General features: G+C 41.4%; 1 protein-coding gene across 1 annotated transcript in view; it reads left to right on the top strand.

Annotated features, from left to right (window-relative positions):
* Window positions 1-21,813, top strand: part of LOC126184408 (CLIP-associating protein 1-like) — a 244,920-nt gene that overhangs the window by 21,733 nt on the left and 201,374 nt on the right. The window contains 2 exon segments of the mRNA XM_049926792.1: window positions 3,988-4,164; window positions 4,443-4,519. Coding sequence (XP_049782749.1) covers window positions 3,988-4,164; window positions 4,443-4,519 — 254 coding nt within the window.

Here is a 21,813-nt window from a genome sequence, read left to right as displayed (position 1 = left end):
TATGGTTGTACGATCCTCGTATGTGAACAATTTCTTAAATGAGAAATTCAAAATTTGGCTTTACTTTTACTATCATCTACCATCACACCAAACTGGCCAACGAGTGACTCGATAGAAGCCTTAGACCCACTTAGCAATTTTACATTGGGCCAGAGTTTTCTTGAGTTCTTGCAGGATCTATTGCTAAGGTGTGATGGTGTAGTTGCTGTCAGCTTCACGCGTAAATCTTTTTATAGGCGCATTAATTTCTTTCAACTTTTGCCTCTTGTCATTTGTGCATTTTCTTGCGAACCGAGAGTGCAACAGCATTTGCTTCCTCAGCATTTTTTGAATTTCATTGTTAAACTGTGGTCAGTCTTTTTCGTCCACTTACTCAGCACATACTTCTTCAGAGTATACTTTTCGATCCGTTTAAACTTCACCCATAATTTCTCTATGTCCATCGTACTGGAACAAAATTATGTCAATTCATTGTCTAAGTAGGATGCTAACAACTGTCTTATCTGCTCTTTCTAGCAAGTCTTCTTTATGGAGCTATTAACTTTAGTAACCCAAGTCTCCATAATGATGTTTTCACTATTCCCTGCCTCTGTACTGTCAATTAGGATAGGCCTGTTTGTAGCTACGAGATCCAAAAATATTTCCATTGCATGTGGGCTCTTGAAAAAGCTGCTCAAGATATGTTTTCAGAAAACATGTTCAAAAGAACTTCACAGGCCTGTCTGTCTGTACCCCCTGTAATCAAACCATAGACTTGGTAGGTTAAAGTCGCCTCCAAGTAATATTACATGATATGTGTATATCCTCACTACTGACCGTAGACTTTCTGTTATTGGCTCTAAAACCATCACAGCGGAATCGGGTGGCCGGTAAAAACATCCAACAATAAACTTTATTTCACCTAGACCTGTGTGTAGCAACAAGGTCTAAAATAATTCCATTGTTTGTTGGTTGTTGAAAAAACTGCTCAAGACAGTTTTAAGGAAACACGTCCAAAAGGCTTTACAAGACTGACTGACTGTACTCCCTTGTAATGAATCCATAGACATCCCAGTCTACACTTCGTAGGTTAAAGTTGCCTCCAACTAGTATTAATTGTATGTATTTCCTCACTACTGATCATAGACTTTCTGCCATTGACTCTAAAACCATCACAGTGGAATTGGATGGCCTGTAAAAACATCCAAAAATTAACTTGATTTCACCTAGCCTTGTTATATACGACCACGGAACTTCAATGCCACACTGAGACAATGTTTTAGTCAATTGCAATGAACACACCCCCTCCTGTAGCATCTAATCTATCTTTTTGATATACGAGGGCTATCCACAAAGTACATTTCGTTTTGGAATTAAAAGTAAATAAAGTATTGGAAATTTTTTTATTATATACAGATGAAAGCCACACTTAAATACTACTTTTCTACATAGTTGCCATTTAAATTAAGGCACTTATCGTAGCGATGGACGAGCTTGGAAATTCCTTCGTTGTAAAATTCGGCCGCCTGCGCCTTCAACCACGTGGTTACCTCTTCTTGAAACTGTGTGTTGGCATCAAAACGCTGCATAGCCAACCACTTCTTCATTGCTGGGAATAAGTGGAAGTCGCTCGGTGCCAGGTCAGGACTGTACGGCGGATGAGGAAACAACTCCCACTTAAAAGATTCGAGAACTTCACGAGTGGCATTTGCCGTGTGGGCCCGGGCGTTGTTGTGAATCAGCAAGATCTTTGAGCCCAACTTTCCCCTGCGCTTGTTTTGTATTGGTCTTCTGAGGTTTGCAGAGTTTGGCAATACCTTTGAGAGTTTATTGTATTGCCTCTTTCCAGGAAATCCGCAAAAATCACACCTTTTCTGCCCCAAAAGAGGTAACCACGTGGTTGAAGGCGCAGGCGGCCGAATTTTACGACGCTACGATAAGTGCCTTAATTTAAATGGCAACTATGTAGAAAAGTAGTATTTAAGTGTGGCTTTCATCTGTATATAATAAAAAAAATTCCAGTACTTTATTTATTTTTAATTCCAAAACGTAATGTACTTTGTGGATAGCCCTCATACGTTCCAAGAATCACTAACTATCTCAGACATTCATACTTGGGGTTTCAGTCATCTCTCAGTGCAGAGAATAATTTGAGCGTGACTAGTTTCCTGGAGGGTAGTAAATTTGGAAACTTTGTTACAAATGCTTTGAGAATTCACTAATAAAATTTTGATAGTGGAAGTGTCTTCACTTTGAACACAGTCTGATTTAGCTATCCGAGTTGTCTGGTGAGTGTTAATCAGAGAACCTCGCCTTCTGCCTAGCCTAAAAAACCTCCATGTGCACCTGAGTAGCTGCTTCCTTTGTGAAGACTAAACTATTTGTCTAGGGAAAGTTTGAGCTATTAAGCAGCTCTCAGAAAAATATTGAAGCAGTTTCTTTAGTCTAATGGGCAGATTTTTTGTTTTGGAAAAATTGCATCAGTGCACAAGTTTCTTTCCATTAAGTTACAGTTATTTGAAACTTTACTACCAAATATGAGTTTCACATCAATCAGTCCATTGCAGTGATTCATTTGTAACTTTTAGCATAATCTTATTGCAATAATTTGATTTATTGGGACCAAAAATGTATTATTATGCCAATACAAGACTGAAATAATCACTTTGCGTGATAGCTGTATCATGTGAAGAAATTCATCCGTCTGGTGTATAAAATCATAATCAGCAATTTCCCTATGAAGTGAATGTTTGATTTAATTACCATTTGTCATGGTTGTGGGCTGTAGTGTCAACTGGATTAATTGACACTGACATTTCTAATGTGTAGGATATAATATGGAAGGAAAGAAGACACCACATTTGGTGTAACAGGTTAGACTTGCTGTTGGAACTAAAACTAGAGTCAAACTTATCAGATGAATTCGCAGTTGTGAATAATGACCACAATCATCTGTAGAATGGAATGATAACAATGAAAATTTGTGCAGGACCAGGACTCGAACCCAGATTTCCCACTTATTGCGAGCAGTCGCCTTACCATTTGGCTATCCATACACGACTCGCAACCAGACTCAACCTGGATGTGCGAGTGCAGATCGTAGACGTATGGTTGATGACTTGTGGAAGTTTGAGTCTGGCTGTGAGTAATGTATGGATAGCCAAATTGTAAGGTGACCACTCATGATAAGCGGGAAATCCGGGTTCGAGTCCCAGTGCTGCACAAATTTTTATTGTCATAATTCCATTCTACAGCTGATGGTGGTCATTATTCACAATTATGAATTTGTCTGATGTGTTTAGTAACGGCTGTCGTCGTTGCAGTGCATCATCATCGAAATAACACTGGCACTGCAAAATCGTAGAGGCAAAACTGTTCACTATCTGTGCCAATGGATACTAAAAACTAGATATCTATGGTCGATTGGGACTCGCTTCATTTGTGGTGACTGCAATTGTTATTTTCTTAAGAATAGAAATTATGTAGCTTAAGAAGATCAAAATGTTGAAGTAATTTGCGATCTAGCAACTGATTTCTCAAAATTTAAACTTGTTCATAAACTGGACAGAAATGTGTGAAACCTACAGGTAGATGAAATCAGTTAACAAATTTCACGGATGATACCAAGCTGTGAGTGAAGCAACTAATTATAGGTGCTGTCAACAACTGATGTAAACTGAATTTGATTGTTTTCAGATGCTGAATGTTAATAGAAAATCACATCCATGTATGTAATTTTTTTAATTTCCAATATCCAAATTACAGTTAGCCATCTTAACTGCAAAGTGTAACTAATTTCCATTTTTGAAGAATTTATGTTGAAGTGAGGTTATTTACAGTTTGTGTGAAATAAAAATGTTGTACAATATATAATTCTTTTGGGTGATTGTTGCTTCTTGTTTCCAAGAAGAATTTATGTTGAAGTGGAGGTTATTTACAGTTTGTGTGAAATAAATATGTTGTACAATATATAATTCTTTTGGGTGATTGTTGCTTCTTGTTTCCAAGGCATGGACCTTCAAACCTTGGCTTGTCGAAACATGTTCCAAGCATTTTGAAACTTCTGCATGATCCACTTCCATCCGTGAGAGATGCAGCTTTTAATACATCGACTGAAATATATCGACATGTAGGGGAAAAATTTCGACAAGATATCCAACATCGCTGTAGTGCAAAAGATAGAAAGTAAGTTTTTATTCTGTTGACTATGTGTACATTGTTTTCAGTTCCTAAATACAGCTGATTAGACGTTGAATATTCTGTACGTGTGAAGTCCAGGATAATAAATTATATTTCTGAAAAGGTTTAAATTGTGTTGTAGTCAACGAATGTATTATTATTGTGAATCACATCAATTTGAGTTTTTTTGGTGTAGTTAAAAAATACATGCAGAATTGTTGTCTATCTATTAACACTACTACGTGTACTCTCTCTCTATTTTTTTTTTTTTTTTTTTTTTTTAGGATTGCAACCCTTTTTTCGAAGTTTGACGAAATAAAAAATGAAGGTGGATTGCTTGCCTCGGCCTGTGGAGCAGAAGGTAAGATCATAATACTTAATTTTAAGTATGTCTCACACTTACTTTGTCCAGAATTTAAACTCTTCCGGGGTTGGTGGTGGAGGGGGAGAGAATAGTCTTGTTGTTTTTGGTGCAGTGAATTGGTCTTGTTTTAAGTAGATGTATTAACTCCTAACGCCGACTGCTGTGGCCGAGCGGTTCTAGGCGCTTCAGTGTGGAACTGCGCTGCTGCAACGGTCGCAGGTTCAAATCCTGCCTCTGGCATGGATGTGTGTGATGTCCTTTGGTTAGTTAGGTTTAAGTAGTTCTAAGTCTAGGGGACTGATGACATCAGATGTTAAGTCCCATAGTGCTCAGAGCCATTTGAACCATTTTATTAACTCCTACTTTGCAAATAGCTTGTTGGGTCTCAAGGCATACTGTGTTAATCTATCATGAATTGTTTGAATAGCCTTACATATTTCCAAGATATCAAATGATTTGTCCATACCCTTAATACTCTTATGGGGAAAGATAACTGGTGCTGCAAGGCATAGAGCGGTAATTAAAGTTCTTGGACAGTCTCTTGATTAGTTGTAGCATTCCAAGTTGTGGCATGGGAACTTGAAATAAATACATTTGCCTCTGTGGTGGTCCACACTTTATTTTGTAATTATACAAGAACAGCCCTTGACTGGTTGCAGAATAACGCTAATTGAAAACAGGAATTTGTTGGTAAACCAAAATTCTTGTTCATTAATGTTAAGGGTAGAACCAAGCTGACCACATCCATTGTTGAAGTTCATTGTCAAGCTAACCTTAAACATTGCCAAGCAACACCAAATAGAAGTTGAAGCACAGTACTGGCAGTGCTGCTTAGCATGTGGCTCTTTAATACACCACTCTGTGAGCACCAGTGATTTTGTTGTGCGCTGGAGTTCTTGGTGCCCTTCCAACCTCTTCTGTGCCCATTTTGGTGTCTAGGTGAGGTATTAAAAGTAGTATGGGTACACGCACTGTAGGCAGTTGCACCCCATGTTATAAAACCAGCTCTTAAAAGTGATGTGAGGAACGACAATAAATGGTGTTGTTTAGTGTTAACATGGGTACTATAGTATAAGGATTTGCTAGTCAATGTTGCCTAGGTGTATAATTTATTGGTGAATACATCATGTTGCCAATGTGTATCTGTGCATGATTATGTAACAGCACCATTCCAGTGTATTCTGAGATGGTTGATAGTTTGGAAGAGTCAATGTGGAGAGTAGTGTGAACAGTGTAATACTTAGCACAATCCCCTGTCCTGTCATCTCTGGGTGTTGTGGCACACACACACACACACACACACACACACACACACACACACACACACACACACAATCATTCACTCACTATGAATGGGGGGGGGGGGGGGCATTATCTCATTTCCTACTCCAACACCTAAGGGACTAACCAGCTTTGTGCAGGCTCATGATGTGACCCTTCTCAATCACATCCAGGTGCTCAGACTACATACTGACATTTCTCCAAGGCATTATTGCACTTTCCAAATTACTATCTTAGCAGAAGCAGGGACTGCAGAGATTCACATTAATATTTTGCTTGGAGCACACCTGCTCTGGAGGAGGCTGGTGGTAAGAGGGATGAAAGTCCAGCATTTTGACACCGAATGTTGAACTACCTCAATCTTCTCAAGCACCCTGGACAAAGGTAGCTGGACAGCTGATTGTAAGCAAATTTTTCAAAAATCATAGTTCTGTAATAGTGAATGCTATATTTTTGTACAAAGTGTCAGGTGAAACGTTCAGAAATGGTCTCGTTACTCCTGGGGATATTATTGTAATATTTTATAGATAGCAGACTTAAGACTCATTTTACTATTAAGACTTTATTCAGAAAGAAAACTTGTACCAACTGCATTAAATTTTTCTCAGTGTGAAATGTTTTGAAACATTGGTACATACACAGAAAAAAACATTTCTTTTCGATACACTCCTCCGCCTGGCTCTTAATGAGGCTGACACATATTTTACAGAAGTGTCAGATGCAATTTGTTCCTGCTATGTGGTATTTTCTTGGCAAAAATCTGCCAGTGACTTAGTGCCTGTTTTCTTGTTCTCTTATATGCTCTGAATGATACCCAACAAATAACTGAAAGGAGAATTCTTCCACCATTTGGATTGATTGCTCTTTAAAGGATAGAAAACAATCATTAGATGTGATTGGATCCACTGTGTGAATTTTATGAATTTTATGTTCAAAACATTGTCTGCTTCTTTATGTCACTAAGTATCCTTGTGAGCACACATTTACTTCTGTTGTTGAAGCAAGGTGGCATTTTGAGAATATCAGAACATCACTTGTGTCCTTTCATTCCAGGCAGAGGAGATACTCCCTTCTCTCAGAAATGGTCGTTTTTAGAGTCTGAGCTTGACAACTGTAAATTGTGGAAGATCTTTCCTGTTAGTCATGCAAGTGCCTACTGATTTTATCGTATATGCACATAGATAATCAAATACAGCAGGTGAAATATAATAGCAGTACATTTATGTGACTTAGTGTCTGTCATGGTACTACTCTAATAATGTATTAAAAAGTGCCATACAGCTGGCTCCTCTGCCCTTTTCCCTGCGGATGCCTCCATTGTAAGTACATACCCAGTCAAAAGATCACAAGCACTAAGCATTTTTATGCTGTACTTCTCTGTTGTGTGCTAGTCATTTACACTGAAAAATCAGTTTGTCATTTCAAACCACACATACTTTCATTAACTGTCAAATATCCATAGGGAGTAAATGAAGAGGATGACATAAGAATTCAAATGACAAAAAAATGAGCAAATTTTAAAATGATTATGAGAAATAATTTGTCATTGTTATTGAGCAGCAAGTTCAGCAAAATTGCTTTGAACTAACATAGCTTATCATCATTGCAGGAAAGGGATTATGCAGTGCAGATGTTTTGACCAGTAGTTACTTATTGTTGGCTTTTTCACAAGGTACATGTGAATTAGTTACCACGAAAAATGAGTAAATAATCTCAATTTTTTGTCATCCACTTTACCCCATACACTGTTCACTCTCAACTTGCGTTATCTTCCTTGACTATTATTGGCCCACTGTATTGATTAGTCTGTTGCTTTTAATTTTTATTCTCAGGCATAGACAATGAGAAACAATCCATTGGTGTGTAAGTCAGGTGAAAACACACGCCCACACTGGTCTTGTCTTTCACATGTTGTTTTGGGTGTTTTAAGCAGTAACCCCAGTGAAGGTGATGGGTCAAAATACTGTGCTTCTTCATTTACCTTTCATACAAACAATTTGTAGCATATTCCACATCTATAATAAAACTAAAAATTTTCTTTTAGGCTATACGATGTTGCAGACACTACTTTTTTAAAAGTAGTTGCTGACAAAGGGAATGAAATGGAATGGAATGTGAGCTATCAGTTTCTATGCTCAGCTTGACACAGACTGGCACCAACTGTCTGACCAGCTGTTGTTGCCTGAGACCTGCTCGTGTGCTATCCACAATTGCATTACAGTAATTTGTTTTGTTTTACCTGAATATTCATTCTTTCTCAAATTCCTATGGCTGTAGTATCCAACCTAGTTGTTACACATATTTCAATAACATTCTCTGTAGCTTGTCTGTAGTGTATCACTATGGTGATCATATTGTCGGAGAAGAAGCTGAGAAGCCCCGTGGTGTAGTGGTTATGATACTAAACTGTTGCATGGAGGGTCGTGAGTTCAAAAATCACCTGCACTGTACAATTTTAATTTCTATATGCGGTTCGAGTATATTCTAGAAGTATCTTCAAATGTCAAGAATCGTTGTACTGGATTGTTCTGTAGCTGTGTATATACTCTATGTGTTCTGGCCGAAGGCAGTTCGCTCCGCACTCTTGTATGTGCAAGTGCTGAATATACCTTCGTTAAGTGAAGTTAGTCTTCGTCATTCATCTAATTACACCTTCTTCTACATGACATTATTCTGGTGGAGACTCTGGGTATTGGAACTTGTCATAGTGCACATCATCGACAACACAGTGGCTCCCATCAGGTCACGACAGAGCCACCGTTTGTGGCGAGAAACCTGAGTTGGAGCCATATTCAACAGACCGCAATGTATTGGAGACAGAAGAAGAAGACGTTATGATGACAGCAACTGTGTGCCACCACATGAGACATCCTTCCGGGTTCTCTGGTGATGATGGCCAAGATCCAAACAAGTGGCTGAAGGTTTATGAGCATATAGTCATATTTAACAAATGGGATGACACCGTGTGTTTGGCTAAGGTATTTTTCTACTTGGAGGGCACTGCCAAGCAATGGCATGAAAACAACGAGGAGTAGTTCACAAGCTGGGAAGTATTCCAGGTGGAACTGCGCAATTATTTCGGCAATACTCAATGACAGAAGTGGAAGGCTGAAGATAAATTAAAGTGCAGGTCACAGCGTTCAGGAGAAACTACAGCATCCTGCATTCAAGACGTCTTGGAGCTGTGTAAAATGGTGGATCCTAGAATAAAGGAGGAAGATAAGGTTGCACATTTCATAAAGGGTGTTGCTGAGGACATGTATCAAGCTGTAATCCTGAAGGAGATTTCGACAGCAGACGACTTCATAAAATGGTCCCAGTATATCAAGACAATGCATCCAAAAAGAATTACACACAAAAAGTTTGAACGGCTTCCAAATGTCGTATCAATGTCTGTGATGGAGGAAGCAACTGATTTCACAAGTGTTCTTCGCCAGATAGTGAGAGAGGAAGTTCAGAAGGCACTTGCATTGCATGGCGAGCAAAAAACAGAGACGCTTCAAGAGGTCATAAGGGAGGAAGTGGAACAGACATTGAACCCAATTTCTTGTCCTTTATTTCCCTTTAAAACGATGAAAAAGTCTAGATCCAGGTGGAGTTACATTCCTACAATTCCACATGAGAAACCTGTTTGGGCACCAAGGAAGACTGACATCCAGAGGATCCAGGATAACCAACCAGTATGTTTCCACTGTGGATGTCCGGGACATGTGGTGCACTATTGTCGAGAAAGGCGGCATCACCACTATATAGATAGAAGGTATAATTAAATCTTATGAATACAGTAGATGGCACATTTATCAGGAGAGAAGATAAATTTTCAAGGAGATAACATAAATAGTCCTTTGCAGCAAAAATGTTTTTATAAACATGTGCTGTATATTTAATGGTTCCTGAGGTAAATGCTTGAAAATTTTTATCATCATCATCAAACAATTTTCTTATGTTTATTACTATTTCATATCAGATACTTTCTGTTTATCAGTGAGATGCTTTGTGCGAGATAAAGTGTTAGGTTGCATCATTATAACTACTACCCTCATAAAGGTGCATAGTGAAGCAGCGAGACGAGTTTTGTGACATGTACTGAGAGTAGAAAAGTACACTGAAGGTGATAGTTGCTTTTTGTTCTTTTATTGTGAATTATTTAAAGTTGATTGTAAACTTTAAGCATACACACATTTGACAGGCTGTTTCCAAGACTGACAGTTTAAAATATAAATAATAAAAAAGTTTGTAAACTTTAAATGTTAAAACAGTGCTCTTGAGTAAATTACTCAACAGAAATGTATTGGGTGGTTAAGTGAGCAATTGTTTCTCGTTGTTCATTCAATCAAAATATCTAGTGAGAAGAATTCAAAATTTAACAAATGTCTGCATGAACGTCTGTGCTTCAAATGGCCATTCTACCATAATATTGGCCTTTCCTTCTGAAACACTGAGCGGATGTGTTTGTTGTTCTGCATTATGGACACTGTTTAATATGAAGTAGGAGATAAACTTCACTTGATTAACCACTACATCAGAATAATTCAGATATGAGACAGATTTGCTGAAAGGGTTGCTCTAAAATAGGCACCCAATAGGGTGAATTGGCCTATGTACAGGAAAATGACTTTTTGAACAATGTGCATGACTGGATGTGTCACGTTATGTGTGTTCAGCTACACTGCAGAGGCTTTCACACTTTGACTCAGCTTTACTGCGTGAATTGCTAAAGAATTGTTGTCAGTGGTCATATTAAGAAGTCCATATGATGAATTATCGCATGATGTGGATAATAATTAAGGTATTTTCTCAGTTGCTTCCAATGTGAGTCCAGATGATAGGACTCCTTGCATGATAACCTCATGCTATTGGAGATGCCTCTATTCCAGGTATGCATCATCTGATAGTTGTCTTTTGCAGTCTTTAGAACGAAGATGTAAGACCATGACATTCTTGAATAGCTCCATAAATGGATTTTCTAAGCCAATCATTGAAACAGTTGGTAGGATGTCGAAAGAAGTGGATGGAGAACACTGATTTTTATATTTTCAACAGATTAATGTGTCTATAAATGTGACTAGGCTGAGACACAGAAAGAACAACAAACATAGCATGCTTTTGTTGTCTATATCATTTGCCAGATTTCACCTTGACTGTGGTTTTGGTGAGTCACCACTTTTAAGTTAGGTAACACTTTTTTTCTGGTTTAATATTTGTAGAAGTTCTTTGTATTCCACAGTCATTGTCATTGTTGACCATTACCAACCAGCATACTTGCCTAGCTGTTCATAGGCATCAAAACCATTATGGATCTGAGCAAATATCAGTCATGCCAAACTATATGTGGCAGAAAGTAGTGTTGCACCCAAGAGTGGATCAGATCAGTTCCGTATCTACTAAAGATGACCATATCCTTTATATTTGGACAGACTAAAGGAAGTTACTTTTAAAGCCAGATTATTAACCCTTTCAGACCTGGTGGTCACAATTGTGTACATAAAGTTTGTTCACTAATATTTCGCTGACAAGAAATGTCAGGTGCATCAAAACTCACTGTGCACATTTATGTTGGTTTATTTTAGCCATGCTCCAGCAGCTGCTGCTCTCTTGTGAGCAGTCAGTGAAGTACATAGTAAAATATACTCTCTGGTGTTGTCTCTCTGTGTCAAGCCATTACTCGTTGACTTTATTGCTGTAATAGTCACATTGTGGATTTTGTTAATGAATTTTTTGTGTGGTTTCCTTCTTTTGGAAACATTAGACTTTCTTTCAGTGGAATTTTCAGCAGTTTCATTCAGTTCATATTTGTGTTATGTATCAGGTAAATTTACTGTACACATTTGTGCACAACAGGTCCTTAATGGTGTAAAATAGGAAACGTAACCTAAAATTTGCCTCAGATGTATTTGCATGGCGATGGTAGCTATGTGTGGTAATTTTTTTCAGTAATTTCAGTACCAGCAGCAAGGAGGAGAATAACTGACCACTACACATGATTTTATTTTATATTTCTGGCTTTTAATTTACAAATATGGATAAGGAATATCTTTCTGTGGAGAAAGATTGGGACTTGATTAGTGACATAATTGAAAATGGTGAAGTTTCTGACATTAGTTTGAGTGGAGATGAGGATGACAGTGTACCACTTATTGAAAGGCAAGCTCCACAAATAGTGAAACGTGTTGGAGCAGATAAAGTGGGCGTGAATTATGTGTGTAGAAACACCATACCTGAAGATGAAGGTGACAGAGACGTGGTGGATGATGAAATGAACTTTTTATGCAATGAAAACAACCCAGAATTGAATAACCTGTGTGACAACATAATGATGACACCTAAAGAATCCATAAAATGGAAACACAAGCCTCTAAGTACCATGGCAGAAACATACAAAGCTCCAAATTTTGAAGAATCTGTCTTGTGTTCTCCAATACAATACTTCAAAAGATATATACCTGATGATTTGTTCACTAGCATGACAGCACATACTAATATTTATGCATTACATCAAGGCAAATCCTCATTCAAGCAGACAACAACTCAAGAACTAGAGGTGCTATTTGGTTTGCATATACTGACTGGTGCTTTGAAATTTCCCAGGTTACGAATGTATTCGGATATAAGCCTGAAGGTAAATGTGTTTTGGGAAAACATGTCACAAGACAGATTTTTAGAATTACAAACAACTTTACACTTGGTGAACAATCTGGAGAAGCCGCCTGAAAATAAAGATAAATTTTACAAAGTCAGGCCAGTTTACACAGCCATTCGAAAACGCAGCAGTGAACTTCCTATAGAAGAGAATGTTTGTGTGGACAAAGGAATTATTCCTTTCACTGGGAAGTTTTCTGCAAAGCAGTATGTCAAGGAGAAACCAAGTCCATGGGGAATCAAAGTCTTCATGTTGTGTGGAAAGAGTGGAATAGTGCATGATTTCCTTTTGTATCAAGGTACTACAACTGAACTAAATACCACATACTGTAAAAAATTTTGATTAGGTCCTGCTGTTGTTTTAGGATTTTCTGTTCCACTCTCAAAAGGTAAAGGTCATAAATTATACTTTGACAACTTCTTTTCATCTTATCATCTGTTTCAAGTTCTGAAATCTCAAGGCATCAATGCAGCAGGTACTGTCCATCAAAACAGATTTGGAAAGCACTTGCCTTTCTCAGATGATAAAACAATAATGAAACAAACCAGAGGTTACTGTGAATAAATCACTAGCGCTGATGACATTACCATGTGTAAGTGGTTAGACAATAGGCCAGTTGTATTGTGTTCAAGCTTTGTTGGTAAAGGCTCAGTGGATGAAGTCGAGCGTTGGGACAAAAAGCACCATAAATATGTGAAAGCAGAAAGACCTGAAATAGTGAGAAGATATAATCATGCAATGGGTGATGTGGATCTATTTGATCAATTGATAAGCTACTACAGAGTTTTCATCAGATCTAGAAAATGGCCTTTGTGTATGATTTTTCACGCTGTTGACTTTGCCATCGTGCAAAGTTGGTTGGAATACAGACGAGATGCATACAACCTGTCTATCGCAAAGAAGCAGCAAATGGACCTTCTTTTCTTTCATATCAGAGTAGCAGATGGATTGATACTGTGCCAAAAGAATGTGACTGGAACGAAGAGGGGGCGTCTGTATTATGAAGGACTGGCTTCAGACATGAGAGTCATACCAAGAAAAAGAGGAGAATTACGGCCAGCTACAGAGATGCATTTTGATTCCATTGACCATTTGCCTTTGCATGATGTAGGAGGTCCAAGTCGGTGCAAATTTCCAAAATGTACAGGGCGTTGAAGAATTCAGTACATTTGTGTCTCCAAAAGGACAGAAATTGTTTTTTGCAGTTTCATACTAAACCTTAAAATCAGGTGTTGACCATTGTTGTTTAAACAAGAATGTAATATGTAATTATTTTTATTGTTTCCTCTGTTTTAATGTGAAATAAAGAGTGGCATAATTGATCCGTACTGTTAACCTCCTTAATGTATGACATGAAGCTCGAGACCTGATGAACACATTTGTGTACATTAAATATTTAGAAAAGTAGAGATCATACGAAATTTTTTCTTAGAAAAATATTGTCAGGAGACTCACCGGAATGTAAAAATGGTGTCAGACCTTTTTTTACAAGTAAATAAAAAATCAGGTCTGAAAGGGTTGAAGTTCTTATGCACAGTTGCTTTTCTTCACTTGTATACATTTACTGATCAAAGCAAGGGCCTCTGCCAGGTGCTTTTGTGTCCTTGAAGTGTGATTTCCTAATGAATATTCTGTCTACAGTGCCGAAAATCTCCATGAATTGGGAGGTGGTATATTTATAGCACCAGACAAGAATCGTAAGTTAATTGAGCTAGGAATTGAGTCAGCATGTGAAGCAGGATACAAGTTGTAGTTTCCATTTGGACTCATTGGCAGAACTAAGAACTTCAAATAGAACTTCAGTTCACTGGCACATATGTACAGAGTGTAAACTTTTAGATGGCAGACCTCTCTCTAGTCCTGAATCGGTAGAAGTCGGTAAACGTCGGGAGGCTTCGGTAGGCACGCAGCTTCGACTGCTGCCAACATTACGTAGCTGACTGTGTTGTACAAGGTAGCCATTGTCGTCTGCTTCATTATTGCTTTGTGCTGTACTGTTCTGCATGTTTTTATTGTGCAGTTGTGCTAAACATTATCAAAATGAGTGAAGAGGCAGTTGCTGGCCCATCTTGGGAGTCGCCAACAACCCCTACCGGTAGGCCTACAGTTAGAAGTAAACCAGTATTACGTAGCGATGCTCGCAAAATTATATTGCGTTTGATTGAATGCTGCGAAAGGGAGCAGAAAAAATTGCTTCACCCCATTTACAAATCTTCAGTGAGAGCTGCTACATACACAGGACAAAGCATGCGTAGCATTGGAAGATTCAAACAGTTTTCCAAGAATCCTCCTGGCGTATCACCACAAATGCCTGGCAAGAAAAGGTGAGTTTCCATTTCAGATCTTTTGTTCACGATCACTTTGAAGGAGCTCCCTAATTCGTCCGAATTACCTTATATTTCATTTTTCCTTGCTACTGTATTTCTTTGTATGGAAACACCACTGGTTACTGTATTATTTCGAAACACATTCATATTACAGTACATTTCCAAAATTCAAAAAAATACCTGCAGTGGAGAAGGCATTTTCTTATAAATCTTTCTCTCTCTTTTAACTTAGGAAAAGAAGTAATCGAAGTAATGATCGATGATTTCAACCAGCGTGTCATTCATGACACGATAGCAGAATTTTATTCAGTGCGGAAGATTGTGCCGAGCCTGTGGACACTGCTTCCAGTTTTGCACGACAAAATAGGCTGGAAGTGGAGCATTGTCTCGCTGAGAAAAGTACTTTTGTCTATGGGATTCATATGGCGTAAGGTGGAAAATAAGAGGAATGTGTTGTTAGAACGTCCAGACATTGTGCACCGGCGATCTTGTTTCATTGTTGACATGAAGAACTTCAGGGAAGCAGGCAGAAAATATTTTATCTTGATGAATCGTGGATCGATAATAATATAACGTTTAATAAATGTTGGCAGAGGAAGGGTGACTTACGTGAAGAGTGTGTCGTTGGTGTCACTACATGGGGGAGCGCATAGTAGACAAACATACACACATTATATATTTTAATGTACATGACGATTTCAGTTTCGTTTACAAACAACATTTAAAGTGAGTTTTACTTCCAAGCCTTTCATCTGCTTTTGTGTAGGCATGACGCGCAATTTGTAGTGCCAGCACTGCAACTGGTAGACGCACCTTGTCCCCTCCCTAACGGCTCCTCTCCCCTCGCCAGTCAATGCTTGTCTCCTTCTCTCCCCGCACTCCCCTCGCAACTCTGCCATCTTACAGTTAACACACCGTACCCAAGGTGTGCCATAATAATTGAAGAAAATTTTAGCCACTCCATAAAAGTTTTAGGGAGATTTATAAACCTGTAATACAAAGTTCTCAGGTCTGCAGCTTGATGATATCTCAAAAAAAGTGTGCTGTTTACAAGAACACCACTTGCATCATCTTCTTGTATGGAGATGGCACTGTTTTGTCTCTGTGTACTTTGTGCTTGGGTGCTCTCCGTTCCCTCCTAGTACTGTTGCAAGGGTATACGTGGAAGACTGATGTCATTTCCAGCATGCTCAGTTACAGATCCTACCCTCTTTTTCATCTCAGCTGCACCAAGGCACTGGTAGCAGATACGCCAATCCCTAGTACCAACTATGTAAGGATGACACAGAAGTCACCTTGACTGCCAAAAGATGATGGAAGTGACAGGCACTGAAATGAGCTTCCACCTAACTGGAGTTGAGAACTTCTCACCAGAAAAGACAATGAGATAAAAAAAAAAATCATAAGTGACAGGTGAAGTAAAATAACATACAATGTTTTACAACATCTTTCTTAAAAAATTATCTGGAACAGATGGTTTGAACCTCTATCTGCAGTGAAAATACACTGCCTGACAAAAAAAGGTGAAGCACCTAGAAGGAGAGAAGGAAAAGATACAAGACTTCCCAGGTTGGGAGATTATGTGATCTTATTGTGGCAATTACAGATTACAAATTGGACTCGAATTTACAAAGAATTTGGCAGTAAGAGCCCACATATCAGCATGGCGTTGCACCTAGTGTGGTCTCAATGCATGCACTGATTTGGTAGTAACAAGCATCTGTGGTATAGAGAAACACTGGAAGAGTTGAAAACAAAAGGAAGACATCAAAGTAGTTCAGGGATGGACTGCTGTGTTACGCATAGGTTCGAACAACATGCTAGTGTTAAGTAGATGCTTTGGGAACTCAAATGAGAAATCCCCCTGCGGGTCCGGTGGTTAGAATAGGCCAGAGGTATTCCTGCCTGTCGTAAGAGGTAACTAAAAGGAGTCTCACGTTTCGGTCTTTATGTGATGCTACCCAATAGGGTTTGACCTCCATCTTCTAAATTTTCCCAAAGAGTGAGCCCATTGGGGGAAGGGCGCCTTACATGGTGCATCGTGTCCACCTTGCATTGAGATCTTTAGCCCACTTTCTCATTGTCACATTGCAGTCCCCCTCGTTCTCCATCTCTGGGGCGAGGACACCTTCCTGGGTGCATTTTCCACCATGCACTATGCACTGTCGCTTTCTGCACTGACAATGACCATGGACTTCCTTGCACCTCATATCCAGAACGGTAGCTAGTCCGTTGTGGTGGGGCCGCCATGTACCCTGTTGGTTGTAGCCCCCTGACCACACAGGGATCGCTCTGCTGATGCCTGCGCCCTTAAATCACCACGTATGTCAAAGGGTAGATGCCCATCTCCCTGGGGCATTGGGACACCCGGCAAAGGCCATCCTGCCAGGTGGTTTTCGCTGCAGCTGGGTGGAACCTGTGGGGAGGGCCCCTTGTCAGAGTGGGTGGCATCAGGGCGGATGACACGCGATGAAACGTAGTACATCATCTTTTGCTGGTGGTCAAACACCAGCAGTCTCTAAGGGTTCACAGGCTCAATTCAATGCACAGAAGTACGACCCAAAATCATTCCCCTCCCAGGCCACACCATGGGAGGAATGCCAGGCTAAGGATGGTAGCGAATCTTATTCTCTCTGGTACCTAGTATGTACGTGAGCTGATGTGGAATCCTGTGTGTCCATGAACCCTCAGTTCTTTGTAGAGCATTTAGAGGACAAGTTTGGGGAGGTGGAGGGCTTGTCCAAAATGTGGTCTGGGTCAGTCTTGATAAAAACAGCATCCTCTGCCAAGTTACGGGGATTACTCGCTTGTGACAAACTGGGGAATGTTTCTGTTACTGTCATACCCCATAAGAGCTTAAATATGGTCCAGGGATCTTCTTTTATGGTCCGATGATGAGCTGTGTGCCAACTTAGAGCGACGAGGTGTCCATTTCGTCCGGCACGTCCACCGGGTCCAAGGGATAATCAGGTTACCACCGGTGTCTTCATCTTGGCTTTCGAGGGTGACACATTACCTGAGAAGGTGAAGGTGATGGTCTACCATTGTGATGTCAAGCCATATATCCCTCCCCCGATGCAGTGCTATAAGTGCTGGACATTTGGCCATAGGTCTTCCCACTGTACTTCACCAGCCTTATATGTCGAGATTGTGGTCGTTCATCCCATCCCGATATTCGATGTGCCCCATCTTTCATCTGTGTCAACTACGGAGAGCACCATTCCCCTTGCTCGCCGGGCTGTAGGATCCTAGAGAAGGAAAGGAAAATAATGGAATACAAGACCCTGGACTGACTGACCTACACTAAGGCTAAAAGGAAATTTGAAAGGCTCCATTCCGTGTGTGTAACAACATTTTACGCCGCTCCTATAACTACTGTTAAAGCCCCATCTGTTGCATCAATTCCAGTCAGCTCTCAGAGCCATAAGACTACATCTGCCCCCTTGATGGTGGGGGGCATTTCCCTCGCGGTTGCTCCCACACCACCTACTTCGGGAGCAGCACATCCCCCCCCACCCACCCGCCCAACCGTTGGGGACATCAGTCAGTCCCCACTTCTGAGCCAGAGAAGCATAAGTCTTCTTCGGCTCCTCTCTCTAGGAAGGGCTCCCTTGGGTCACTACCTTCCCAGGTTCCTACCAGTGGCAAAGTGGACACCTGCTAGTGGCTGAAGCAGCCACAGGTAGCTGGTCATAGGGCTTCATGGTCCTCCTCAGTCCCGGAGACTGAATCAAAGAATCCCTACAAGTTCTGCGTCTGAGGATGAGGTGGAGATTCTGGCATCTGCTGAGGACTTAGATCTCGCCGGACCTTCAGACACAATGGATATAGACTACTCAGGCAAAACGTCGGTGGCAGAAGGTGACTCTGAGGCATAAACTGCCTCATTGAATGTTCCACGTCTCATGATAACGTCATCCTCCAGTGGAATTGTGGCGAATTTTTCCACTGCCTGGCTGAGCTACGGCAGCTGTTAAGCTTTACACCTGCTTTGTGCATTGCCCTCCAGGAAACCTGGTTCCCAGAAATGCGGACACCTGCCCTCCATGGCTATAAGGGATATTACAGGAACCGTAGTGACTATAATCGAGTGTCAGATGGAGTTTGCGTTTATGTCCTAAACTTGGTAGTGAAACGGTGCCCCTTCTAACCCCTCTTGAAGTTGTCGCTGTTAGGATAAGGACAATGTGGGGAATAACTGTCTGCAATGTATATCTTCCTCCAGATGGTGCAGTACCCCAGAACACATTGGCTGCATTGATTGCTCAACTCCCTAAACCTTCCTACTTTTGGGTGATTTTAACTCTCATAACCCCTTGTTGCGTGGCACCATGCTTACTGGCTGAGGCAGAGATGTCGAAACTTTACTGTCTCAGTTCGACTTCTGCCTCTTAAACACTGGGGCCGCCACACACTTAAGTGTGGCTCATGGCAGTTATTCGGCCATTGATTTATCAATTTGAAGCCCAGGACTTCTCCCATTTGTCCACTGGAGAGCACATGACAACCTGTGTGGTAGTGACCGCTTCCTGTCACTGCCCTGGTGTCAGGCCCACGGACGCATGCCCAGATGGGCATTAAACAAGGCGGACTGGGAAACTTTCGCATCTGCTGCCACTGTTGAATCTCCCCAATGTGGTAACGTTGATGTGATGGTTGAGCAGGTGACTACAACAATTGTTTCTGCGGCGGAAAGCGTGATACCTCGCTCTTTAGGGTGCCCCCGGGAAAGGCAGTCCCTTCGTGGTCACCAAAAGTCGCTGAAGCTATTCAGGAGCGTTGGCGAGCTCTACAGTGGGTCACCCTTCCCAGGAGCATCTCATAGCCTTTAAACAGCTCCATGCCCGCGTTTGCCAACCTGTCGGATGACAGAAGCACGAGTATTGGGAGAGATACGTCTCGACCATTGGGTGCCATATGTCACCTTCCCAAGTCTGGGCAAAGATAAAACGTGTTTCCGGGTATCACACCCCCAGCAGGTGTTCCCGGTGTTAACATAAATGACATGTTCTCTACTGACGCAAACGTGATTGCTGAGCACTTTGCTGAGCACCATGCTTGAGCCTCTGCATTGGAGAATTACCCCCCAGACTTTCGCACTCTTAAGCAGCGGCTGGAAGGGAAAGTCCTCTCTTTCACTACATGCCACAGTGAATCTTATAACGCCCCATTTACAGAGTGGGAGCTCGTCAGTGCCCTTGCACATTGCCCCAACACAGCTCCTGGGCCAGATCGGATCCACAGTCAGATGATTTAACATCTCTCATCTGACTACAAGCGACATCTCCTCATCATCTTCAACCGGATCTGGTGCGATGGCATCTTTTCATTGCAATGGCGGGAGAGCACCATCATTCCAGTGCTCAAACCCAGTAAAAATCCGCTTGATGTGGATAGCTATTAGCCCAACAGTCTCACCAATGTTCTTTCCATGCTGCTGGAACGTATGGTGTGTCGGCGGTTAGTCACGTGGCCTACTGGCTCCATGTCAGAGCGGCTTCCGCCAGGGTCTTTCTACCACTGATAATCTTGTGTCCCTCGAGTCTGCCATCTGAACAGGCTTTTCCAGATGCCAACACCGGAGTGCCGTCTCTTTTGATTTACGAAATGTGTAAGACACCACCTGGCAACATCATATCCTTGCCAGATTATAGGAGTGGGGTCTCCAAGGCCCGCTCCCGATTTTTATCCAAAATTTACTGTCGCTCCGTACTTTCCGTGTCCAACTTGGTGCCTCTCATAGTTCCCCCCATATCCAGGAGAATGGAGTCCCGCAGGGCTCTGTATTGAGTGTGTGTCTATTTTTAGTGGCCATTAACGGTCTAGCAGCAGCTGTAGGGCCATCTGTCTCACATTCTCTGTATGCAGACGACTTCTGCATTTCGTACTGCTCCACCAGTACAGGTGTTGCTGAGTGGTACTTACAGGGAGGCATCCACAGGGCGCAGTCCTGGGATCTAGCCCATGGCTTCCAGTTTTCAGTCATGAAGACGTGTGTCATGCATTTCTGTCAGCATCGTACCATTCATCCAGAACCAAAACTTTCCCTTAATGACGATCCACTAACAGTCATCGAGAGTATCGATTCTTAGGTCTGGTTTTTGACACTCGTTTGACTTGGTTTCCTCATTTTCGTCAGCTTAAATGGAAGTGTTGGCAGCCAGCAGGCCCTACGCTGCCTGAGCAACACCTACTGGGGTGCAGATCGCTCCATGCTGCTGCAGCTCTACAGAGCCCATGTTCAATCCCGCCTTGACTATGGGAGTGTGATTTATGGTTCAGCGACACCCACAGAATTGCGGTTGCTCGACCCTTTACACCATTGCAGAGTTTTCCTAGTGACAGGAGCTTTTAGGGCGAGTCTGGTGATCAGCGTACTGGTGGAAGCTGGAGTCCCTCCATTGAAGATTCGATTTGCACAACTGCTCGCCAGTTACGTTGCACACATTCATAGCTCTCCTGAACATCCTAGTTACTGTCCTATTTTCACCACCACGACGGTTCACCTCCTGCATAGGCGGTCCAGATCAGGGCTAACGATGGCGGTTCGTGTGCGATCGCTTCTCACTGAACTGGAGCTCTTGCCTTTACCACCTCTCCTCGAGGTCCATTCATGTACACCTCAATGGTGTAGCCCTAGGCTGAAGCTTCGCCTGGACCTTTCGTGTGACCATAAGGACTCCGTTAACCCTGTGGCTCTCTGCTGTCACTTCCTATCGATTCTTGAAGTGTTCTGGGGCTGTGAAGTGGTGTTTCACCAATGGCTCGATGGCTGATGGTCATGTTGCCTTCGTCTACATTCACAGTAGCCATATTGAACAGCATTCCTTACCCAATGGCTGTAGTGTATTCACTGCACAGCTGGTGGTCCTATCTCGTGCACTTGAGCACATCCGTTCATGCTCTGGTGAGTTGTTTCTCCTCTGTACTAACTCCCTGAGGAGCTTACAACCTATCAACCAGTGCTACCCTTGCCATCGCCATCCTTTGGTAGTTACCATCCAGGAGTCCATCTATACCCTGGAATGGTCCAGTCGTTCCTT

This window comes from Schistocerca cancellata, chromosome 4 (assembly GCF_023864275.1).
Source record: "Schistocerca cancellata isolate TAMUIC-IGC-003103 chromosome 4, iqSchCanc2.1, whole genome shotgun sequence".
Lineage (NCBI taxonomy): Eukaryota > Metazoa > Arthropoda > Insecta > Orthoptera > Acrididae > Schistocerca > Schistocerca cancellata.
This window is presented reverse-complemented; position numbering and strand designations above follow the sequence as displayed.